At 36.9% G+C, this 25458-nt stretch overlaps 1 protein-coding gene across 1 annotated transcript; it reads right to left on the bottom strand.

Annotated features, from left to right (window-relative positions):
• On the bottom strand, nucleotides 1-25458 carry Ctso (cathepsin O). The gene is made up of 8 exons (XM_027926584.2): nucleotides 25301-25458; nucleotides 15229-15337; nucleotides 14518-14657; nucleotides 11904-12071; nucleotides 10362-10483; nucleotides 4277-4440; nucleotides 3506-3598; nucleotides 1-1481 (listed from the first exon to the last, which is right to left on the bottom strand). Exons 1-8 carry the CDS (start codon nucleotides 25433-25435, stop codon nucleotides 1447-1449), a joined length of 966 nt encoding a protein of 321 aa, XP_027782385.2. The 5' UTR covers nucleotides 25436-25458; the 3' UTR covers nucleotides 1-1446.

Raw genomic sequence — 25458 nt, 5'->3', positions numbered from 1 at the left:
TTTGAGAGAAGAAATGGGTAACAAGTGTATATTTGATACGATTTATTACATTGATGTTTAAAAAAACATTTCTACTTAAAATTCAATCAGAAGATCAGCTCTTTTACTATGAGGTTCTTAACACTGCTATACAAGGAGTAGCTGGTTTCCTGGTTGCAGAGTAGGAGCTGCACACAGTTTTTTTTTGTCCCTTCTGTGCACACAGATTTATCAATCACTGCTGAGGACACAAGTTAATCATGACCCCATTAGCAGCATAGCACCTGAAATCACTTATGTAATTAATGACACCAGAATGATCACGGGGCATTAAGATCCAGGAACCAAGTGAACGCCAAAGGGAAACACAAAGAGGCAGTTGGGATGGGAGACCAGTAAAACTAAATGAAAAACTATAAGTCAGAGGGCCTGGGAAGCTCACATTCTGACTGACAGGCTGGGTTAGGAGATGGGACTCTTGAGAGGAGAGGTGCCCAGAATCATGGGAGAAAGAAAGAGGTGGAGCCTATGTGGATAAAAACCCAGACCCCAAGGGAGCCAAGTGATTAGAAAATAGAAAAGGAAGGTAAACATTGAGGGCAATTTCTTTAGTCAAGTGCATTAAACCATGAGAAAAATGTGGGAATTGTGCAGTAAAGACTAAGAGAGAGTGAATAGGTAGGAAAATACTTTTTCTCTAATATAGTTAGAAAAAAGTAAGAAGTTAAATCTATTGGATTCTTTTCAACAATAAGAATTTCCTGGCAAAGAAAATTCCAGCATGGCAGGGAGTGGTACTTGAGGCTTCTGACCTCCCAGTTTCCATAATGGTCACTGAATTTCAGTTTGTTTCTTTTAGGAAGGGATTGGTCTTCTGTTTCCTTGCACATGGTCCTTCTACTATTCAAGGGATAAGTACCATTTGATGAGGAAAAGCACCTGGTATTTTGAGTCTTTATGATATTCCATCTCAAAAAGTTGCTAGTATAATTGTGAACGGCACACCTGCCTCACTTTACGTCAGCCATTCGTGTAGATAGGGGTAATCTAAGGCTAGTGATTATATCCCACAAAGGAAAACAAATTCTTAGAGTCTCTTTGATTTCACCTAATCAAAGTACCTCATTAAAAATAATCAGACAACAATGATAAAAAAAAAGAAAGACAGCAAGCAAACCAAAACAAACAGTAGTTTGTTCAGATGTGGTGGGATCTAAAATTTTTCATAATCTGATCTTCTTCCCCAGCTTGCTTCATAAATTCCCCTAAAGGCTGAGGCACTGGAACTCCTTCAGACTTCAGTTGTCTGTGTATCTCAAAGAACAGACATTCTGTAACTTCAATACTACTAGGCCCGATAGCATTTTGTAGGTACTTGCTAAATTTGAAGCTGAGTGATGCTTAGAATGTTACATTGCATTATGAAAATCTTCATTTTTGTAGCGATCTCCTGATGTCTCCAATATGTCACACAAATACAACAGAAACTGAATCTGCAATACCTAAGGGGGGGAAAAAAAGAAATTATTACTACTTGCCTATTCCCTCTTCAGATACCTTTTAAACAGCAAATTAAAACTTAGTTGTCATTTGGGTTAGAATGAGTTAGTATCTACCAAGAAAATAATGTAATGGAGGCAAAGAATGACAACCTCAAAAGTTCATATTAGAAGAGATGCCTAATATATTTGTTTCAAGAAACTAAACGAAAACAAAACAAAATAACTGAAAGATTTGCTAATTCAATAGTTGAATGCATCTAAGATCTCCATTGCACTAATATGTATTTCTCAAAAGAAACAAAATAACTTATGATATTATTTTAAATATAATTTAAACTTTTAAACTAAGATTTGAACTTGTAACAAGTGTCCTCTACTTTTTTAACACAAAAAAACAGAGATCTCAACATCATGGTGAATGTAATAAATGGACTACTTGAAGATCGGATTTCATTGTAACTTACCACATCTTTGAAAATCTCTTGAGGCTATAAAATACTATCTGCTTTACACCAATATTCACTAGAGTTCTATGACCTTCATATAGTCTATAACTTGAGGAAGTACTCTTATGAAAGATATATGGATTCCCCCATGTAATTAATAGCCAGGTAGGCCCCTAGAGAGTCACATTGTGAGTGCAGATAGAAGCTATCATCCTTGGTAGCTGAAGCAATTATGAACCAATGTCTGAATTATGTTCTCCCAACTCTCCTGTCAGAGCTTTGAAAACAGCTACTGCTTGGACAAATATAGGTGCCCCCACTTCCACAGTTAGGGATAGTGTACATCAATAGTAGAGGTTCAAAGAATGACTGCAGTAATTTATCTGCCAGTTCTAATGATATAAAATCACCAGTGATATAGAAAACAAGAGGCCTGAATGGATTTCTAGTGCTCTGGCCAAAAGACTTCTGGCTCCTTTCAATGAGTTTAAGAAAAACATTTTACTATGGTGACAGAACAGGCCATAATTAATTTTCATGGCTTCTACGTATGGAATGATTGGACAATAGTCACCAGATTGAATTGACATACATACAGATTTTTCTATGACTCTTTTATCAGTCTTACAATCTCGAAGGTTCTGCATTTTTTTTTTAAGTTATACACTACAGATGTTAAAACTTGCAATGAGAGATGATTGTTTTCACACGCAAATTAGTTTGGACCTAGTTTAATTCAGAAAAGTTGATTTTCGAAACCAAAAATTTTAGAATGTAGTTTTGAATGTAGTTATAAGAATACAGTTTAAAATAGTTAGCTTTTTGTTTTAGTCTCATCTATGGTTAATTTTTTTTAAGTTCAATTAAAAAGTATGTTTGGTATTTGGCTAACCCTCTCAATTCAAGCAGGTGTTTTGCTAGAATTTTGTAGGCAAGAGGAGACGAATTAAGTCAGAAACAATACTATTGCTCAGATTTTCAAATTTTAATACAAAGAAAAATTATTGATCATGATTTCTGCCTGAGTGCCTGCCTGACTTCCTCCCTTTTTTCCTTCCTCCCTTTCTTTCTTCCTTCCTTCCTTTCCATGCTGAAGACGGAACCCTGGGCCTTGCACATGCTAGGCAAGCACTCTAACACTGAGCTACTTCCTTAGAGACTCTTGATAATCATAGTGATAAAAAGTAGGAGAAATTGAGGGTTATAAAAAGTAAATTAGGAACAAGGAGACATTTCTGGAGGAGTTCTGTTTCTAAGTCAAGCGCTTATGTGGTTTGAAGTAGTCGACTTTAATAAGTCATTAGTTTATCTTGTATTTTGACATATACATATATAATACATATAAATTTTCAGTGTAGTCCTCTTACTTTATAAAAATGTGAATAAGTGCAAGAGTGCCTCTTTTTAAAACATTCTTTATTTTCATCAGTTGGTTAAAGGATGAAAATTATTACCATGATAAGTGCTCTGAGCACACTGGAAACATTCTATAAACTAGACAGGTTTGTATTTTTAATATTTTCAAAGAACCTTACGTGATATTTAGTCTGAAGTTTTAAACACAAATTCGTTACTTACCACAAATATTACCTCCCATTTTTACATGGGCATAGCCATCTACTCCCCATGAACTTCCCCATGAGTTCCGCACAATCCAATATGGAATACCTCCTACAAAACAAAACATAAAATGGTAACAAACTCTCAAAAACTCACATTTGCTATGAATGCATGAATTCTGTAGTTAAATCTTGTTTTCCTATAAGTCTAGTACTTTTTAGGAAAAGATTATCAATGTCATATGATCATTTTCATTATGTTATATTATATAAATACAAGTAAGTCAGTTAAACTTGAGCTGTAACTTGTGTCACACTCCAATCAGTAGAAATATGTGTTTGAATTCATTTTGCTTAATACAGATGGTATAGAATAAAAAATCAAAACAATACACCATTTCCAGGGATTTAGGGAAAGAGAAAAAAATCACTCAATATGTGGTAAATTAATTACCGCTTCTCTTTTCCCAAAAATTATCCTAAATATTTCAGATGGAGAATGCATACTCTTTAAATAGGAACATTATCATTATGAGGATGAGGATGTAGCTCAGGGGTAGAGCACCAGTCTAACATGTGCAAGACCCACATAAAGTCTTCAGCACCACAAACAAAACTAAAAAGTCATTATCAAAAATTGGTAGGTGAAACCTGATTGGAAATTTACACATAAATCATTGACAAGGTGGTTCTTGGACACAGCAGATCAAATTTCAATATTCTATGGGTTGTTCATAATCAGGCACAGTTCAATCTGGAAAGCAAGCAATTGTGTCTTATTAGCACTTACCTGTTTTATCAAATCCAGTTATAAGAACTGCATGATTGGCTTCTCCACTAGAGCAATGATGCTGTATTATGCCTCCCAGATAATCTTGCCAGCTCACTGCATCTACTATCACTATTAAAGGGCCAAAGGCAAGAAGTGCTTTTGCCATTTCATCTTCTTGGTCACTACCAAAAGAGGAATTATTTAGGTAAATAATTTAATGTTTAAGGTAAAAATAAAAATGATCCGTATATGATTAGGAGTAGGCTGAGTTGCAATTCCAAAAGATCTAAACAACAGAAACTAAAGGTCATCTCACAGATTACTATTTCAGGATTGTATGGGGCTCTAGGATATCAGTAATTCACATTCTTCTTATATTATTATTCTGCTATGAGATTTCTATTCTCAACATCTGTGCATAGCCCAATACAGCTGCTGGTGCTCCAGACATTTAACATATATTTCGAACAGCACAAAGTAGAAAAGAGAAGAAGTGCTACACCTCCATTGAGAAGACTTCCCAGAAATAACATCCAACATTTCTGCACATGTATGCATAGATCTCACTGGCCATAATCCAGTTTTATGGATATATCTGCCCTAAAGGAAGACAGGGAATAGAGTTTTGAAGCTGGCACCAACATATCTAGCTAAAACACAGGGATTCTTTTAATAATGAAAGTGTTAAGACTATATATTTGGAAAGACTGCCACAGGATGTGAGAATCAAGAGATGATGAATTTATGTTAATGAATGTCAAATATAGAAATTATAGGGAATATTTGCTCAAAATAGCTAATATAATTATACAATAGAAGATGAGAGAAAGAGAGAGAGAGAGAGAGAGAAGAAGGGAGGAGGGGAGGGAGAGGAGGAGAAGGAGCAAGATGAGGAGGGGAAGGAAGGAGAGGAGGGAGAGGGGGAAGGGAAAAAGTGCTAAGATTTAGGGAAGTGCTAAATTGTCAGGGCTACAAAAGACCCAATTATTGCTTTCACAATTGTTCTGGACAGCTACCAGCACAATTTCATGTTACACAACATTTGGCTTTCATTGATCTTGCAAGTATGTGATCAAACCATTATTTACCTTTCTCAAAGACCAGCTTTGTGGGTAAAGCACACTGAAACCAAGTTACTGATAGTTCAGGCCATTAAGATAGCATTTGGTAACTTATTGCTTCAGCAAGCCATGGGTGGATTAATGGCTTGAAAGAATAAATAATCCCTCCTCCTGCCCTGCTGGGGACAGTGTCTAGCAAGGACACAGAGGAGGAAAATCATGAATGCATAACAATGGAATTCACTGAAATAGAAACACTGCATTCATATTTGTGCACATAATCTTCTCATCAGATTTATTTATCTTATCATCTTACCTGTCACTGCCACTTCATAATTTTGTATATTTCCATCTTATCTTCCCTAGAATTGATTGCATTGTACTGTGTCCTGTGTTACTTTTGTAGACTACTTTAATATGTAGCAGGTTTCTTTCCTTTAATTATATTAGATAAAACATTTGTTCATGAAATTTGTTTTTGGAGGTTTGCAAGCAGGTGTTTCTAATTTTTGCTCTCCTAAATGGTATTAATTAAGATTATGCAAAGATAGGATATTACTTTTTAAAAATATATAAATTTATTAAAAAGGTAATACAGACTTTGACTTTTCCCAAACCTAAGTTCAAATTCCAGTTGTACGTTGGAGTTATTCCACCCACCATGCAGAATGAACATAAGCATAAAATTATATAATTTTATGGTCTGTGTTTTGCAACATGCCTAGAATGAGTTATATAATAAGCTTATAAGAAACATTCTTTCCCACATTTATGTCATCTAATAACCAATTCTTTTGAGCACAGGTTTTAGCATAAAATGTACAATTTATTGTTTTTAAATTCTTTGAATATTTTGTAACTTAAACATGACATATGACATAATTTGTGTATTACTAGAACACAGGTGTTTTACATCTACTTGAGATAATTAAAGGTACACTATAGATACATCATGCAGATGATCCAGTTATTGGGACACAAAGGGAGAAGCAGAAAGATTAAGAAGGAGAAATATTTTTTTAAATGTAAAATATTAATTTTGTAGCTTCAAACATATAACTAGCAAAAATCGCTACTTTGAGCCAGGATAAAGAGAGTTATCAAAGATATTAAAAAAATCATACATGGGATGACACACCAAGTCACCACCAGCAGACAAACATTCCACCTGGGCCTGGAACGGGGTGACATTGTTGTCACTTGACATATAGAAAGACATTGCCTTTTGGAAAGCCGGAATATATTCCAAATAGCATCTTTATTTCCATGATTAGCCCCATATACAACTAATATAAAAATGCACAGTTGCATATATATATATATATGGGTGTGTGTATATATATATATATATATATATATATATATATATATATATATATAATCAAGCCTTGGTTCCAGGCATGCACTATTCATCTCATAGATTAATAATTTATAGAAACTATAGAATCTTTAAAGAATTCTCCTAAGCTGGGCATGGTGATGCACACCTATAATTCTCAGGAGGCTGAGGCAGGAGGATTGCACGTCTGAGGCCAGCCTCAGTAAGTAAGAGAGGTCCTAAACAACTTAGTGAGACCCTGTCTCAAAATAAAAAAGAGTGCTAGGGATGGCAGCTCAATGGTTAAGCTCCCTTGGGTTCAATCCCTTGTACCAAAAAAAAAAAAAAAAAAGAAAAATTCCCTTAAATTTTATTGTCATCAAGATCTGTTGCTTGAGATACATCTTCCATGTCACCACCACTTCCTGATCTCATCTCCCCTAAAACTCAGTGCACTGTACTGTGTCCTATTTTTCTTTTATTTTCTCCATTGCTATATAGTAAATTTCCTTCATTTGTCAGTTATTCTCATACTCTAATTTTGAGTTTTGGAATGCCTCTCTTGGGGTCTGATAAGCAAAGGCTCAGTATGAATGGTTATTTTGCTTTTAGACTAGATGATGTTATCTGTGTTATGATCCCCCCACCCCCAACACACACACACACACACACACACACACACACACACACTTAGATCTTTTCAGTTTCTGCATGATGATTTATCAAGATTTTGGCTAAGAACTGTGCACTGAAATGACATTTTCCTCAAAGCCTGCAAACAATGACCTCATGATCTTAAGAACAGAGAGGAGGAAACAGGTTAAGAGCTGGACAGATCCAAGTCCTCCCCCAGCCCTACAGTTTAACAGCTAGGTGACTCTCAAGCCTCAGGCAGGCGCACACTTCAGATGGAAATGTGTGGTGAAGTGCCACATTATGGAAAGATGCCTAGGAAGACCTTCCACATGCCATGGCCCTCCCCACTGTCATACAGGCCAGCTGGCTTCCAACAAGGAGACCCTGGGCTCTTTGCCTCTGTCTCTTACAGAGCTAGGAAATCAACCAACTCCTTACCTGCCGCCTCAACTGAGGAATCCCAGAAGCCAATAAGCATTGGCTGTGTGATGGCTCGATAGAGCACGCTTTGCCTTGGCCCCAGAGTTCACAGGTTAAACAGCAGGTCACCAACAATCTAACTAGTTTCACAAAGATGCCCTTTCTCCAGTTTTGTCTCATTTCTCCACCTCCTACCAGAGTCGCCTGGAATCACTTCCTACACATTCCAGCAGAATGCTTGATATTTCCTTCTAAATCTCTTGTCTTAGACTTTGTTGCCTCGTTAATGGCTATTTTTTCTCTCTTTCTTTCTTCTTCTTCTTCTTTTTTCTTTCTTTTTTTTCTTTTTTTTTTTTTTTTTAGTTTTTCCATCCTCTTTGTCTCTCTTCTCTCCTACCTACCATAAAGTCTGCATAGGGCTTGACCCTCTTTGTGGGTTATCTACCTTTTGTCTCTTTCCAAAACCATTCTGCTGATATCCTGTTCTAAGGTCACTTTTTGGTGGTCAATAGGACCTCTTCTTCTATACGAGTTTTGTCCTTCTCTTAACTGTAGCCACCGGGTCTCATCACTATTCTCCAAACACACTTGACATGTCCCTGCCTCAGGACTTTACCCTTATGGTTGTCTCTGTTTGAAACAATATTCGCCTAGATGACTGCCTGGTCATGTGGCCACACATCTTCAAATATTCATTCCAATGTCACCTTTGTAGGGAGGCCCTCCCTGGAAACATTTTCTAAAATTTCAAACTTCCATTTCCCTCTAATGTTTTCTCACAAGCTTATTAATTTCTCTTAGAAATTACTATAATTAACACACCAAACATATCATTGTTACTGCCTGTCTTGATTGCTAAAATATAGTTCATGAAAGCAGGGGTTATGTCCGTTTTGTTCACTGCTGAATCCTCAGAACCTAAACAATGTTCAGTAAATATCTGAATGAATGAATAAATCAATGAGTGATTTCTTGCAGTCTAATACAATCATCTGAAGATTGTACTATCACAGAATACAATGAGAGTATAATGCTCAAGGTTAAAATATATTTTTGGCGGGGTGTGTGGCTCATCAATAGAGTGCTTGCCTAGCGTGTGTAGGCCCTGGATTTGACCCCCCCATACTTAAAAAATTAGGGTTTCTTCCTTGTTAATCAAATATCAAATGCCAGTGATATTTGCATATGCTCTTTATCTTCCTGCTAATTCAGACTAGTGTATTTTATTTTCCTTCTTCTTAATTTTTTCAATTTGCTACCCATAACAGGGAATCCCCTGGATCTGTTCCACTCACATTTCAGAAATGTAATTCCTTTTGCACACATTTCCTTCTACCCTCAAGGAACTGGCAGATTACCAAGGAACACCTTTTCACTTTGGGAAGGGCATACCTTCACCTCCAAAGGAGACAGTGATCAATGTACACAGTGAGCCTGCACATTCTATCATAGATGCTAGATGGCTGGCCAGAAGTGGAATTAAGGCTGTCTCATGTGTGGTTCCCAGGGATACCCCCAGGCCCCGGTTCAGACAGGAGCCACATGACAATCTGCCAGTCCTCTGGCACACTTAGCTTATTTAAAAGGGTTACATATTGTTCAAGGATTAATTTCACCCTTGGTTTTCTTCAGATCCCATGGGTAGATACCATCTGGATTAAGAAGGAGATTCTTTTATATTTGGGATCAGTTATCTAATCCAAATTTCATTTTATTTCCTATTTTTTGTTTCAAAATTTGGTGTAAATTTCTCATCATAAGTGAAACAGGAGGTGCTGAGTTTTCCTGGGCCCTTTTGCTCCTGAACTTTTTGTCATACTCCACTGAATGGTCCTAGTGATTCTCTGCTCAGCTTTGTATTTTCATGTGTTTTTCAGACATACTTTAAGGCCTGTTTTCCCCTAAACCTATCCCAAAGTTACCTTGCCCTTCAGTCTCTGACACAAGAGCTTTCCCACCCCATCTTTGTCCATGCCGGAACTCCCATGGCACTCATACTGTGTGCCACATAATTTATCTTCAGTATTACATCTTCACCTCTTGTTTTTAATCTGAGAATTTTGGTATATTCAGAAAAAGTTTCAGTTTTCTAAATAACTGAAGCCTTGAGAAATACCGGTAAAATAGAAGGTGTTCAAACAGTGCTTCTTGGTGTATAGCCTACCTGATGTTAGCCAGAGAATCTACACAAAGTGATTTTGAATTGATTCAACAGTAAGACTGAAATATGCCCATGGCATTATAACATGTAAATTTGGTAAGAAGTATGCTGTAAATATAAATTATACCTTAAGCTGATTTAAATTTGTTAATTTGAATTTGGTATTTCTAGTTTAGTGGCATCTGGAAAAATAAGATTACCTTTAAGAAACATCTTATAACACCCCATTATGACTGCCAGTGAGACTGTCTGGTAGAAAGTAGGTTCTAAAGTAATTAAGAGTATGTACTAATGTCCTTAAAAATCAAGGGGTCCCAAATATCCAGGATATCATACATTAAGAACATGTAGAGAGGGGCTGGGGTTGTGGCTCAGTGGCAGAGAACTTGCCTAGCATGTGTGAGGCACTGGGTTTGATTCTGAGCATCACAAATAGATAAATAAAATAAAGGTTCATTGATAGCTAAAAAAAAAAAAAAATAGAGAAAACCAAAATAGGATGTTTACCTGAAGTCATATGCAGAATAACCTCTGATTGAAACTCCAGAATGTGAACTGGAAAAGTAATGACACAGGCCGTTGTGGGCTTTAAACGGGTATTCTGAATCTCCCACCAGTTTTACTTGAGTCTAAAAGAAAGCAATCACCCAACATGTTCATGTGTTAGTTATTTTGAAAATCAAAGAGAACTTCAGTTGTCAAACCAGGCTCATGTTCACACCACCATCATATGGGCGCACTTTGGGTTCTTATGATCTTAAATTAAATCCTAGGTTCTTGTTGTAGACATCCTGGACAACTAGAATCAGCAACAACTAGAATCTCTTCTACTCCTGTTTCTCTTGTATGTTTCCTCCTTAGAACTAGCACCCATCTGCTAATAAAGTCTCATCATCTTTTTGGGGGGGTTACCATATGGTAACTATGGTAACACACTTTCCTTTCAAGACTTCTGACTCTGTCAGCAAGTCTTGGAGATTAGCACAGTGGTGCATACACAGGCGATGGCTAGGCCCAGCATTCTTTCCATCACTCCTCTTTCTGCCACTCCTCTAGAATATGTCATGTCATTTTAGGTTGTCTTACTGAATCCTCCCTATAGGAATGCCAGGCTTAATGGAAAGGAAGGGACAGACACTCTATTATTGTCCATATTGAATGTTCAGCAGATCCTGGCATATAGTGATTCAAAATACAGCAAATGTATAATGGAAGGACCTTGGGTTTGGGGAATTCTAGCTTGACAAGTTCTTATAAAACTATATTGGAACCCTCATTGGCTCGTTTCATGTGGTTGATGTTGGATGTGGAAAAATATCAGAGAGTATCCATAAAACTGAGAATACTGAACAAAGCCCTGAAATCGGAGGGAGGGGATTTAAAGTGCAGTTCTGGCTCAGTGATTGACTAGGAAACATAATCTTGACCTTCGGGTCTCATCTCACCATCAGAGTTACAAAATTAGTTGATCTCTATTGTCCCTGTAACTTTCAGAAATCTTATAGAAATGAGTAATAATATACTCTAATTACTTTCTGGGGCTTATGTATTATGCAATCATGCAAAAAAATACCTATTAAGAATTGTTAATCTTGGTGTGGTGGTGCATGCCTGTGATCCCAGAAGCTAAGGAGACTGAGGCAGGAGGATTCTGAGTTCAAAGACAGCCTCAGCAAATGCAAGGTGCTAAGCAACTCATTGAAACCCTGTCTCTAAATAAAATACAAAACAGGGCTGGGGATGTGGCTCAGTGGTTGAGTGCACTGAGTTTAATCCAGGTGCTACCCCCAGCCAAAAAAAGTGCTTAGACATAAGGATAAATGTCCTTCTGAAAACAAATCTCAGATAAGATATTTCATCCTTTGATATCTTGATGGCTAATTTTCCTAGGAGCAAGTACTTTTTAGATCCTCTGATTAATTTAAATTTTGGTCACCTACTTTTTTGAATATCGAAACAACATTAAATATATGAGAGTAATTGAATTTGGAACACACATTGAACAAGAGAAGAGGAAATCAAGATTCAAAAGGCTGAGAGACTAGTCACCTTGTTCAACCAGTTCAGAGCACTGACAGGAGAGCCTCCTTCACAGCCGTAGTTATTATATGAACAGTCAATGACTTGCTGCACACTCAGGTCTTCCAAAGGCTTCCCTCTTATGGCATATGCTGATTCCACTGCACCCACCACACTGAAGGCCCAGCATCCTCCACACTGTTCAAAAGTAGAAAGACAGGTTGTATTTATTATGTAGTAACGTCCAAGTCAAATTTATCAATGTTTCTAAATATAACAACTTATCAAATCCAGCAAAGGTTCCAAAATTTGGAAATCTACAAAATATACATGACCATCCTCTGAATTTTCAAATTGAGAAAGAAAAGAAAACCAAAATCCTCTTTGAGCATCAACATCTCTTAATTGAAGCTGAATTAGTAAGATCATAATTGTAAATCAGATGATGCAAGATAAAGTGAAGCATTAGAGATTAAGAAAACACTTGGCCTGATGATCTTTTAAAAGACTAACACATTTTTAAAGTTTTTTTTTAGTTGTAGATGGACACACTATCTTTATTCACTTATTTATTTTTATGTGGTGCTGAGGATCAAACCCAGTGCCTCACACAGGCAAACACTCTACCACTGAGCTACAGCCCCAAGACTAGTACATTGACTGAACATATAACTTCTGTTTATAAGTGGCTCCACTCCCAGATGCTGTGTACTGACTTTCACACCACACCTCAATCCTTCTTGCTTCCCCCCCGCCCCCCCGCCGGGTGCTCTGCTTCTATGTTCATACACCACCTCCATCCCAAGGGTTGAGTCAGTGATGAGAATGCATGTTATACTCATTGTGCAATGGAAACAGGAGTTGAAGGAATTACTATTAGGACTATCAAGATGCCAGCAGATACCTATTAGGTATGCATACCATTAGGTATGTACTTGAAATATCCTAATCATACAAACCTATATTAGTCATTCCCCATATATTGGCTATCATTTTTGATAATTAATGGGTCTATTAGCTTGCTTTCATTTCACAAAAAAAGAACAAAAGAATAAAAAGGGCTGATCCTAATAGAAAGGAAGGGGACAGAAGGAATGCAATTAAGGATCACATTAAAAGAGGATGATTCACAGAAAAGGCAAAGAATACACTAGAATTTAAACTGGACAGAACTAACTTAATGATAAAACCAAGTGATATAGAGTTAACATAAAAAAAGAACAACTGGGTGCCTTTGTGGAATGATATTTTGAACAACCTTAGGATGCCAGTGTCATCTGTTAAGTGACCTTTTAGTATGATCTCTAAACCTTGAGAAATGTGAGTACAGGTTGCTGACACCATACCAATAGCTAGCTTTAGTCAAATCACAAGGCAACTCCTACTATCAAAAATCTCTCCAATAGGTTCCTTTTAAAAGATTCATAATTAAAAGTCCCCCTCCAATACAATGTGGAACTTCTTGGAAGGACTGAGTTGTTATGAACCCAATCATAATGCATATGATTTGGTCGTAAAATTTAATGCACAGCAATAAATACTGAATTTGAGAATGAATAAAATTCATTCTAAATTGATAGCCATTGAGAAATTTCCGGGTCCATAATACTTTTTACACAAGGGATGGCTGAATGACCTGTTGAGGTTTCCATTGTAAACAAACAGAATATCCCGTGTGGCTGGGGCTTCACTTTCCCTGGTGGCCTGCATTCCCTGTGTCTTTGGTGGGGTGCACAGGGGTAAGGAATGCCAAGCACACATACACACTCACGGAGCATAAGGTGGATTGCTACCTGCATTGCAGGTCATGCCCATGCACAGCCAGTGTTACCATTTCCCTTCTCATTTGGGATCACCCTCCTTCTACCACTTCACAATAACCCACAGCTGCAGACCTTCCAACTCTCATTTCCTCAAACACACTTGGGGTCTTTTTCAAGGTAACTTGGTTATTTATTATAATACTTATACATTTCTTTATAATTCAACAAATATAAAATTGTGCTACCATATTTATTAGTTTCTGATCTGCTTTAAAAATGTAGCACTAAGTTTTTAAGCACCACAACCTAACCTAATTTCTCTCATAATCCCTGCAATTTTGTTGGACAATGTTGCACAGATGGTGATTTTTAGCAACGTATGTGTCACCTTATGGATGAACTGACTGTACTTGTAAAGAGCACTGATGAACAGCTGTGTGATCTGAGCTCATAGGAAGAAGCTGAGAACCCAGAAGATCCGGCTAGACTGTTGATAAATGTATTCAGTCTCATTTTACTTCTTCAGATCATACTGTACTCCCTTTTGAATCTCTCAGTTAGTGGCCAGGTCTGCCTTCTCCAGCCTTTCACTTGTGAGTCTATAACAGGTGAACAAATGTGGAATATGGGTAGTTACTGAGATAGTATGCTAGTGACAATGGCAATTAATGAGCAAATATAGCAAGGAAGATTTACCTTCAGGAACGAAAGCTTGGGATTGACATCTTCCTCTCATGTCTCAAAGATCCCCTTCTTTGTCATTTTTGGATGTTTGAGGTACGATTTTACTCAGATAAATGGATCCACCATAAGTTTGAACTTGACCTTCAAGGCACTTTCCAACCTTTAACTAATGAAGACAAGGAAAATATAAAACTTACCATCTCCTGGTTTCTCACTTGTGTGACAACATGTTCGTCCCTCCAGTCGAATCTTAGTGGCAATGACACATTGGGAATGGGCATCTGTACTTCTGCTGGGTATCTGGGAAACCTGGTAGATGTGCTTCTTAAATATATGGCTGATAGAAACAGGAAACAACAAAAAAAAAAAGTCAACCAATAGTCTATTATAAGGAGGGCCCTTGGGATTCTTTCTGGAGCATCTTTTCAAGCAAAAATAGATTTTTGGTAAACCTGCCATTTGGGTTTCCCCCTTCCCTCTCTCTTTTTTGATAATATGAAATGCATTATTCTGAAGGCTACAGAAGAGAATTCCTATAATAAGTTTGGAGCTGACACATAAAATGACTTGTTTGATAGAAACTGGTCAATAACAAAAATGAGTATAATTGAAATCATTTCTTGCCATAATCCAGGAAATCAAGGTATTCTGAATGTAAATGGTACTTAAAAATTTTCCTTTATAACAACATAGACATACATATAATATTTAGTTCTTAAGCTTCAATTAACAGACAATAGCCATTAATTTATTTATCTTACGGTTAGCTCACGGCACATGTTTGACAGTAATTATTTAATAAATGTCAACTATTATTTATTCAATTAACAATTAAACAATTCCTCAAAAATCAAGCAAAGAAATTAAAATCGGTAAATAAATCAACAAATAGTACCATCAGATCATACCTTTAAATTCTTCAGGAAGCAAATAAGAAAACTGATTTACTCCATAGAAGGCAGAGGAGTTTTCATGAGGAAAAAAAGAATTCAAGTATTGATGTCTATTAAGGCTTTCCTAAAAGGGAGAAAATAAGCCATTTTATATCTATTATATCAACTCTCCAAAGCAATCTGTTGATAGCTAACTTAGATACATTTTGCAGGTGCAAAAGCTAAAGCTTGATTTATTTCTTGCAGATTATAGTGAAAATTTTTACATGACATCTACATCAGATTTATGAACATTTTGTATGTAATTACAGACTTAAAAAAATTTTTTTTGAAGCTGGGCAATGCATGTCTTATCCCTTAACAGTTCCTCTTCACCACACATTAAGAGCATTACAAACATATGTGGAAAATTCCTGACATAGAAGAAAAAAAGAATTGCTTGGTGAGACAATAATGGCAAGATGTCACTGATGGACTGTTACTGGTGATTAAACAATTATGAATATGGCAAGTGCCCTCTTCATCTTTGTTTTCCTCAGTGGCTGAGTAGTGAAGAGTGTAACAAGGATTAAGAAAATAAATGAATGAATGAGTCTAATTCTAATTAAAGTTAGAGTGAGCTCTGTCTCATTTGGAGCAAAAAGCTTTGTGAAAGGGATGCAAACTTGAAAATGTTCCTGGAAGATTAGCCAGGGTTTTCTATCTGGAGGAAAATATGTGATCATTATTTATAGATTCATAAACTCTGAATTTTGCTATGATTTATTTTAGACTTGCTGTTTCTATGAAGGTCCTTTAATTTCTTAACACCAACATATGATATGGGATAAATGAGACCTCAGAAGACTATTGTTAGGATTTGGACCTCTAATTGCCACTGTAAAGTTCATGGTTTGAAAGCCTGGTTACCAATCAGCAAGGTTCAGATGTGGGACTCTTAGGCAATTAATTAGATTATGGGGACTGCAGCCTCATCAGTGGATAACCCATTTGATGGGTTAATAATATGAATGGACTACTGGGTGGTAACTGTGGGCAGGTTGCGCATGGCTGGAGGTAGCAGGTCACTAAGGGCACAGTCTTGGACTATTGTCTCTGCCTTCTTGCTGTGTTTCTCTCTGCTTCCTGGCTACTATAAGCTGACAGCTTTTCTCTACCATACTCTTCTGCCATGATGTTCTGCCTCACCTCAGGCCCAAAGCAATGGACTCACTGAAACCATGAATCCAAAATAAACTTTTCTTCCTCGAACGTGTTCTTGTCAGGTATTTTGGTCACAGTGATACAAATGGTATCACTAACACAACCATCATTAAATATGTCTCTGATTCTAGTTCTTCTATGTATTGGCTTATGTACTTATGTGTTTATTGTATGTGTTTCAAAAACAAAAAGCAAAAAAAAAAAAAAGGCAAGCTTATCAATGTTACTCACCACTGTGTTACCCACACTGACACAGATCAGGAACACAACATATCCTCAATAAGAATTCAATACTTAATAATCAGATAAATGATATTTCCCATATGTCATGCCCTTAATCATGTTAAGTTATTTATTTTTAAGGAAACTATTTCTAGGAGTTATCACAACCATTTTTTTTTCTTTTTTTAAAGCCAAAAAAGATTGCTAATCAATGAATTAATATAGTTTTTGAGTTTCAGTTATTTAAAATAATACTGATGAAGTAGAACTCTGAAGATAATCTGGATCCATTCATGTAAACATAGAACTAAAATGCAAAGCAATTCTGTATGTGGAAGATAACAGGCAGAGACCACAGACCCACAGACTACTAAGGAATTCTGAGGATTCATTCAATCAACAATGATTGACCATTTTTGTGAGCCACAGGTGTCCACCTCAGAATGCAAGATGTTGAGAAGGCACAGGTAAGAACATGGCAGCCATGAGGATGCACCTCACAGACCACAGAGGTCTCCCCTGCTGCTCACTGAATTTTCATGATGGAACAAAGGGAAGCTACAGTCCCCACAGCCTGCACATAGCTAGTGACTGAGCACTGAGGCTGACTGGCTGGGGGATACATGGAACTCTCTCCCGACAGCTGATTCTTAATGATGCCCAGATGGCTTTGCCAAAGCTTCAAACATCCCTTGTACTGAACAGAGTACAGGATGCTTCCCCAACCTCCCTGCCTTCACTCAAGGTTGGAGTTACAATGCAGCCAGATAGCTCCCTCTGGCCCACTCCCCAGTCTCTCCCAGGCACTGCTCCTCTGACTTAACCCCCCCCCCCCCAAAAAAAAGAAAGAAAAAAATAGAGAGATAAAAAGAAGATATAAATGACCAATATTAGGAATGAAAGAACCATGATTACAGATGATTCAGGCTTTAGAAAAATAGTATTTTGAGAACTTTATACCAATAAGTTTTGACCTGTATGAAATAAGACACACTCCCTGAAAAACACAGAAAGCTGAAAGTAAGATAAACAGAAAAGTTGAACAGCCCTTCATCAACTAAAGACATTGAATTCACAACTGAAAATGTACCCATGAAGAAAATTCCAGGCCCAGATGGCTTTATTGGTGAATTCTACGCAATTAAGAAAGAAATAACACCCACTTCACAGAATATAAAGGAGAAGAGACTACTATACAATTTACACAAGACCAATGCTATCTTAATTCTGAACCAGAAAAAAAATCTCAAGAAAACAGAACTACATACCAATAGCTCTCATAATTATAGCTGGAAAACCCAACAAAATATTAGCAAATAAAAGTCCAATAATATATCTAAATGACAACATATCATGATCAAGTGAGGCTTATTAAAAATGGTTGGTTGATTTAACCTTTAAAAATTAATTAATATACTATATCAACAAACTAAGGGAGTAACAAAAATGGAATATTTTCAATTGCATAAGAAGTTCTAAAAGCTGTTTCCTGATTTAAAAAAATTCTCAGCCAAAACCAAAAATGACAACATTTCGTGACTGAAGAGATTCATGAAAAATTTATTATATCTTATCTCATAATGAAGGACCCAAAACTTCCTGTCTCAAAACAGAAAAAAGAGGAAGAATGTCTATTCTCATTACTTTTTTATTTTACAAAGGTACTGGAAATCCTGTTCTATTTGATAAAAACGAGTAATAAGTAAAATAAAAACATTTTAATAAATAAGTAAAACTGTCTGTTTTTCTAGGAAACAGGGTAATATAAGTAGAAATCCAAGAAAATATGCAAAAATGCTATTTATTTATTAAAATAAATTTTTGCAATGTGATAAGATGAAAGGTCAATGTAAAAGACTAATTGCATTGTTTTTTTTTTTTGTTTAAAGAGAGAGTGAGAAAGAGAGAGAGAGATAATTTTTTTTTAATATTTATTTTTCAGTTTTCAGCGGACACAACATCTTTGTTTGTATGTGGTGCTGAGAATCGAACCCGGGCCACATGCATGCCAGGCGAGCGCGCTACCGCTTGAGCCACATCCCCAGCCCTGCATTGTTTATACTAGCAACAAGCTATTGAAAAATAGACTTTAAAATTTAATGATTTTTATTAATATGAAAAATGAAATGAATTTTTTAAGTATTTTTAAAAATGAGCAAATTTAACAAAGTTGTAAGATTTGGACACTGAAATCTACAAACTATTACAAAAAAAAAATTAAGAGATCCAAATTAATGGTTATCCATACCATGTTCATGGTTTCAAAGGCTCGATATTGTCTATGACAGCGATCTTCCCTGAAAAGATTTACATATTCAATGCCATTCCAATTAAAATCTTAATTTTTTTTTAAAGAAACTGATCACTTGGCAAGGGTTTACAGTTTGATACCAAAGGAAAAACAATGTCAAAATCAACAGAATTGACTGAAAAATAAAATAAAATAAAAACTTCAGCATACCACAAAAACCATAAATAAAACTGAAAAGGAAAAGCAAGTTTATGCAAATAGCCCATGAGTAAAAATTAAGAATATTATCATTCAAGTGCCTCTTCTAATGAATAAGAAAAAAATAAAATACCAATAGAATGAAAATATAATAAATATCATCAAAAATAGGAAAACTATTGATTAGTAAATACATAATTTCTTCAATTTCAGTAGTAAAATGATGCTAAATAAAACAATAATAGTATCTTATTTCTGGTTATGAAATTTGCAAATTGATCAAAAAATAAGACACATTCTTCAGTCATAGGACACTAGAATATACCACACACATATAAGTTGTAAGTTAGTACAGCCTTGTAAAATCCTTAAAACTGCACAAATTGTTTAACCAAGGAAGTCTGAATCTTGTAATTTATTTTATTATTATTACTATTATCATTATTATTATTTTGCAGTGCTGGGGATGGAACCCAGGGCCTCACATACCCTAGGGAAGCACTCTATCTCTGAGCTACACCCCAGCCTAGAACTTTATTTTAGATTCATGGGTGTGGGAAGTGTTGTAACTCCAAGCATTCAATGGATGTATTTGTGGGCATTCATATGAATGTGCAATTGGGAAGGGGAGGCAGGAGTCTGGCCCCACTCTTGATGTTCCATTTGAGACATAATGCAATATCTTTTCTAGATCATTTTTGTTATCCTATGAGAAAAAGAACATATTATCACTGAGTTACTAATGTCATGCTAAAGCCAAAAAACTTAAAAATCAACAAATTCACACATCATCTTGCTCCCAGTGAATTCCCAAGTACCTCTCTTAATCTCCTTGCCTTAGGAATGTCATTTTATCATCCAGCTTTTAGTCATCCTGCTTGTGAAGCAGCTACAACACCACCAAAATAACAATGAAAGAAATGAAATACTATTGACTTGTTTTAAATATTCATGTCCCTAATTTTCTACAATGATTTTAAAAACAGTTACCTATTTTTGGTATTTTATTTTTTATTTGTTCTAATTAGTTATACATGACTGCCGCACTCTGGCTGGGCAAAATAACCGGGGGGTGACAAGCAACTTGTCAAGGTTGATACAGCAGGAGCCGCTTTATTGTAGGACAGCAGAGGTATTTATACATAACTGAATACACAGCTTGACTCAATTTAGCATCATCCAGTTACAGCAATCAGTCATTAAGGAATCCTCATCATCTTAATAATTATACACAGCTTAACTTAATTGACATAATCTAGACACAGTAGTCAGTCTCTAAGGAATCTCCATCATCTTAATGGCTCGCTGGTGTTACTTCTCAAACCACTCCTCTTGGCAAAGTGCCAGGTGCCATCTTGACTTGTCTGTGGCCCCCAACACATGACAGCAGAATGCATTTCAACTACTTATTGTTCACAAATGGAGCACAGCTTCTCACTTCTCTGGCTATACAACTGTCTCTCCACATGGACACTTTCTTTGTACTGCCACTTTATATATTGTTCTTTGATTTATGTCAGCAGCACCCATATTTTCAGGGCCTGTGGAAATGTCACTCTCTGCCACTTGTTTAAGTAGAGGTCAGCTTCTAAAAGAATTGCATTTGTTAGACTTGAATGTCATTTCAGTGCAATTACTCCTCTCACTTCAGATCTCTCATGGTCCATTTCAGGGCTACTCAGTATTTATAATTGTTGACTTTTTGCCAAGAGCAAAATATTCTGAACCCCAAAGTGTGGTGCTTCTCCTTCTCCCTACCACCAATCTCTACCCACTTTTGATTCTATCAGGCCACTAATAACATTAAATGTAATTCCTTGGAAGTTTCTGAACAAAGCATAATTCTCTTACACATCTACCTACACCACACACACACACACACACACACACACACACACAAACACACACACACACATCCATTTATGGATGGAATTCTCAAAACCCTTCTTAGCGGCAAATTGAAATGTCTTACTGTTGCAATACAATCTTTGGCTATCTGCTCATTTTCTCTGAGTTTTATCTTTTTCATTGACAAATGAGGTAATTCTAACCTGACAGAATGTAGGGGTTAAATAACATAATGTTTGGAAAACAGTACAGTGGCTGGCAGAGTAAAAGTTCAATTTAAATATCCTCATGCTAGATCTTCCTTGGGTTTAAACATTTGGATTATAGAAAATATCATTTAAAGATCATTCTTTCAGTTTTATTTGGGTTAAAGTGGAGCAAATTTTTCTCATGGTATTAGAAATGAGGAGTAATTATTGAATAAAAGCAATCTGTTACTTTCGTAAGAAAATCATATTATCAGTAAAGTATATCCAACAACATTTATTCTCCTCTTTGCTGTAACAGTAGGACCCACATCAAATCCATCCAACATGGGGTTCACATTATTTAAATTTTAAAAAGTCCTTTATTTCATTTCTTGAATTATCTGTTCATTCAAGTGATTTTCCTGGTTGACTTGGATTCTGGCTGTTAAAGCAGACTGCACAAAAGCATCACCAACTGTGAGTGTATATTAGCTTCATGCCCCTCATATCACTTACATCATAGGATCAAGTGTAGAAAATGATTAATTAACATATGTCTTAACATAGGGCAATAGAGGACATAACAGTGGGCTACTACAGAGTTACTATCTCTAAAGTCTTAAAGATATTAAACTGAAAGACCTGAACCTTTTTCTTTTATTATTTTTTAAATTTGTTTTTAGTGCTGGGGATGGAACTGAAGGCCTTGAGCATGCTAGGCACATGTTCTACCACTGAGCTACACCCTCAGATCTGAACTTTAATATCATCTAAGAGGGAAAGATGGAAAGATTTGAGGAACATACAGGAAACTTCTCATTAGTAGTTGTAAAAGGTGCAAAAGTTTGAAAATCAGATAGCTCTTACATGTGAAAAATTAAAGCTGATAAACCACAACAGCCTTTAAATAGAAGTGTTAAAACAGCTACCTTCATATACTTTTTGTTTTATTTTGATGTAAAAGGGATTAATTGATTTACAAGCAGAGATGCCAGATTTCTTCCTGGAAGGTGACTCAGGGTTGGTTGAATAACTTGAGTAACTTAACCCATTATTATAAAACTAGTGAAAACATGTCCTCCAGATGGTAATACATATCCTCTTTCCTAAATCTTAATCAACACTACACTCTGATCCTTTAAAATACTGATGATAAAGCTACCTTTATAGAGATTCTAAGAACTGGAATTTCAAGTTGTCTCTGTGTATGTGTGTGCATGTGTATTTAGCAGTGTGCTCATGTGGTTGAATTGATCACATATTTGAAATAAAATTTAACTGTGAGATATCCCCAAGCAACCCCTTCAGTTTTCTAATTTGCTGCTTTGCAGATCTACCTAAACTGTTTCATTAATGCTCTGAAGTTCTTACCCACCCACAATCACAAAGGAAGAGTAAAATAAGAAACAGGAACCCTTCAGTTTAGTAATGATTAAAAAAAAAAAAAAAAGATACTCCACTGATAAGAGAACAGAAGCAGTGGAATATGGAGATTAGACTCAAGTTTTAAAATTCTTTAGAGAGCAACATTTTTCTAAAACAATCAGAAAGCCCTTAATTTCATCTCAGGCATCCTGAGCCCCAACAAACTTTCCAACTATGATAACAACAGTCTTAGAAGTTGCTTTGATTAGGATAAGTTGAGAGAGAAATGGGAAATGGCTACTTCTAAAATTAGAAACCTGTGGAGGTGAGTAGGAGGATTTGGAGCTATTTGGTGGTCCTGAACCCACAGGCTGGGGGAGAAATATCAATTCAGTCTTTCTCACAGACTGCCTCTAAATAAAAGTAAATTAAATAATACATTTTTCTTGAATTTATTCAACTGTCTCTTAGGGGAATAAACAAATCCTTTAACACCAATTGTTGGTCTTTTTTGTTTTTGAAAAAGAAAGTTCTCAGTCATCAATAACACTAATATAGAGTGGAAGTGTTTGGAGGGATTGTTAAATTTAATGCAAGTATTTGTTCTACCTGCTTCATATAAATTAACTTAGCCCTGAATGAAGCAATTGATAATATTACTTCCCCTTCACAGAAGAATCAGCTGAGGTGCAGACATACAATCTGCCTAAAGTCACACAAGGGGTGTTTGGTGGAGGGATGTGGCCATTCTGCCTGTAGGGAATCCTCAGAAGAACTAAAGACTTTAAGAGACTTTATGTTTCTTTTATTTACTGAAAAGGCACTGGGGGATTTTATCTCTTTTCCTCATTGGTATCTAGGTTTTCTTCTATTAATGGTGATTTATTTTTCACTAAATACATAAAATATTGTAGTATTCCTCTATGATGAATCCATGCATACAGGGGTAAGTTATATATTGAAGTTGTTAGAGAAGCATAATGTTCTTTGTAAGATCATGTGGGGTTTTTTGTTGTTGTTGTTTTGGGCCTGTGGTAGCAGAGTATATCAGGGTGGGAACACACAGCAGAGGTGGCCTGCTCATCTCAAGGCTGCCAAGAAGCACAGAAAGACATAGAAAGGGGCCAGAGTCCCAATATCTTCTTCAAAGGCATTCTCTCCCACCCAAACCTAACTTCCTTACTCTAGGCCCCATCTCCTAAAGGTTCTACTAAGTCCCAAGAGCACCACAGGCTGGTGACCAAGACTTTAGGCCATGTGTCTTTGAGACATGTGTATGTGTATTTTCCCCTAATACCTTCAGGACTTTCACTGCTCACAACAGCAGCTGTGATGACAAAAACCTCCATCCTTCTCTAAACCCATGGTCATGAAAGACATCACTAATGGAGTAGGCCCTTTCTCCGACTCCGGTCTCCAGTTGGGATCTCCAAATATTTTCAATGCTGCACATTTCAGAAAGTCGCTGTGGATCCATTAGCCTACAAATATGAGGGGATCTATCTGCTATCTCCACTTTTTCAAGATATAACTTATAGGTTTTCTCTAGCACGACAAAGAGTGCTTTGTTACTCTACTTTTAAAATTTGATTATTAAAAAATTCTCTTCATTATATATAATTAAACTGGCAGATAAACACCATGAATTCTCAACTCAATTCATAAGTTATTCTGAATTTTATTTGCCACATATTTTAACTCATCCTGCAAGGTCAGAAGAATTCTTCCTAATACTCATGGTTACCAAAGAGACGAGGCCCTTTCCATCCATCTGTGTCCAGCTCTCTAGCCCAGGTCCAGACAAGCCACATGGATACAAGCACTATTAAGGTATCTATCTCCACTCAAACCCAGTACCCTTTTAGCTTATGAATACACTGTCAGTATAGGAGAGGTTGACTATTTTCCTCCTGAGGACTTGGTTCACCAGGAAATGCAACCAAGCTCATGACAAGGCTAGAACACAAAACAAAAAAGTCCTGCAAATATTAGGGGAAAGTATACATACACTTCCAATAAGCAGCATCACTGCATTCAGACTTATTTGATTCAGAACGAGTAAATTTTCTTTTATATAACAAATTACATCATAATAATGACATATTTTAAGATCTTTAAGAATGAGTTAAATCATATCAAATATAGAAACATAGCGAGGAAAACTCTAAAGCCATACCCCTTGCAGTTTCCTCAGTTTGGGGAAAATCTTTTATCTTTACTCAGAAAACTGGTCCTTTTGAGAGTTGTGATGCTACAGTAAAATCGCAGCATTATTACGAAAATTGCCTAAATAATCCGAAAATAAAATGTATGTATTTATTTATTTTCAGAGCAAAAAGTCCCCAGCGCAGGACAATCATTAACCAGCAGGAGTCTGCACTTTGTGTTTATATCAACTTGGATTACAGGAGGACACTAGCGCCCCCTTCGGGAAGAAAGCTGACACGCTTCTTCCGCCGACAGGCAGCCCCTATTTCTGGTTCTAGTAAACGTGCAGTCTATCCCTTTGGAAGCCAGAGGGAGCAAAAAGGAGACGGCTAAAAGGGGTCGGGGGTGCTTTTGTCCATCAACATTTTGTAGCTATATCGATTACCTTGGGTTGACAAGTCCATGGTGAAAGATCTTTTGGTTAGAAATGCATGTTAGAGACCCTGGCGCGTGGGCCACCCAGAACCCCCCTGGGAACACGCGGCTCCTAAGCCCCGGGCGCATCACGCAACCGCGGACCCTCTGGGAGCGTCCACCCGCGGGGGTCCATCTTCCCCGCCCAGACCCGGGACAGGAAGGCGACAGAAGGAAACCGGCGCGATACCCGGAAAGCGGCTGCCTCTTGCTCGCGGCTCCGCGGCCAGGTGCGGGTGGCGTTGGCGCGGGGACCCGCTTCGCCGCGGCCCAGGAGGCACCAGAAGCTCAGCGTCCAGAGCCACCGCGGCGCCCGCGGCCCCATCCCGCGCCGAGCTCGGCCGCTGC

Source organism: Marmota flaviventris, chromosome 7 (assembly GCF_047511675.1).
Source record: "Marmota flaviventris isolate mMarFla1 chromosome 7, mMarFla1.hap1, whole genome shotgun sequence".
In the NCBI taxonomy this organism is placed as follows: domain Eukaryota; kingdom Metazoa; phylum Chordata; class Mammalia; order Rodentia; family Sciuridae; genus Marmota; species Marmota flaviventris.
This window is presented reverse-complemented; position numbering and strand designations above follow the sequence as displayed.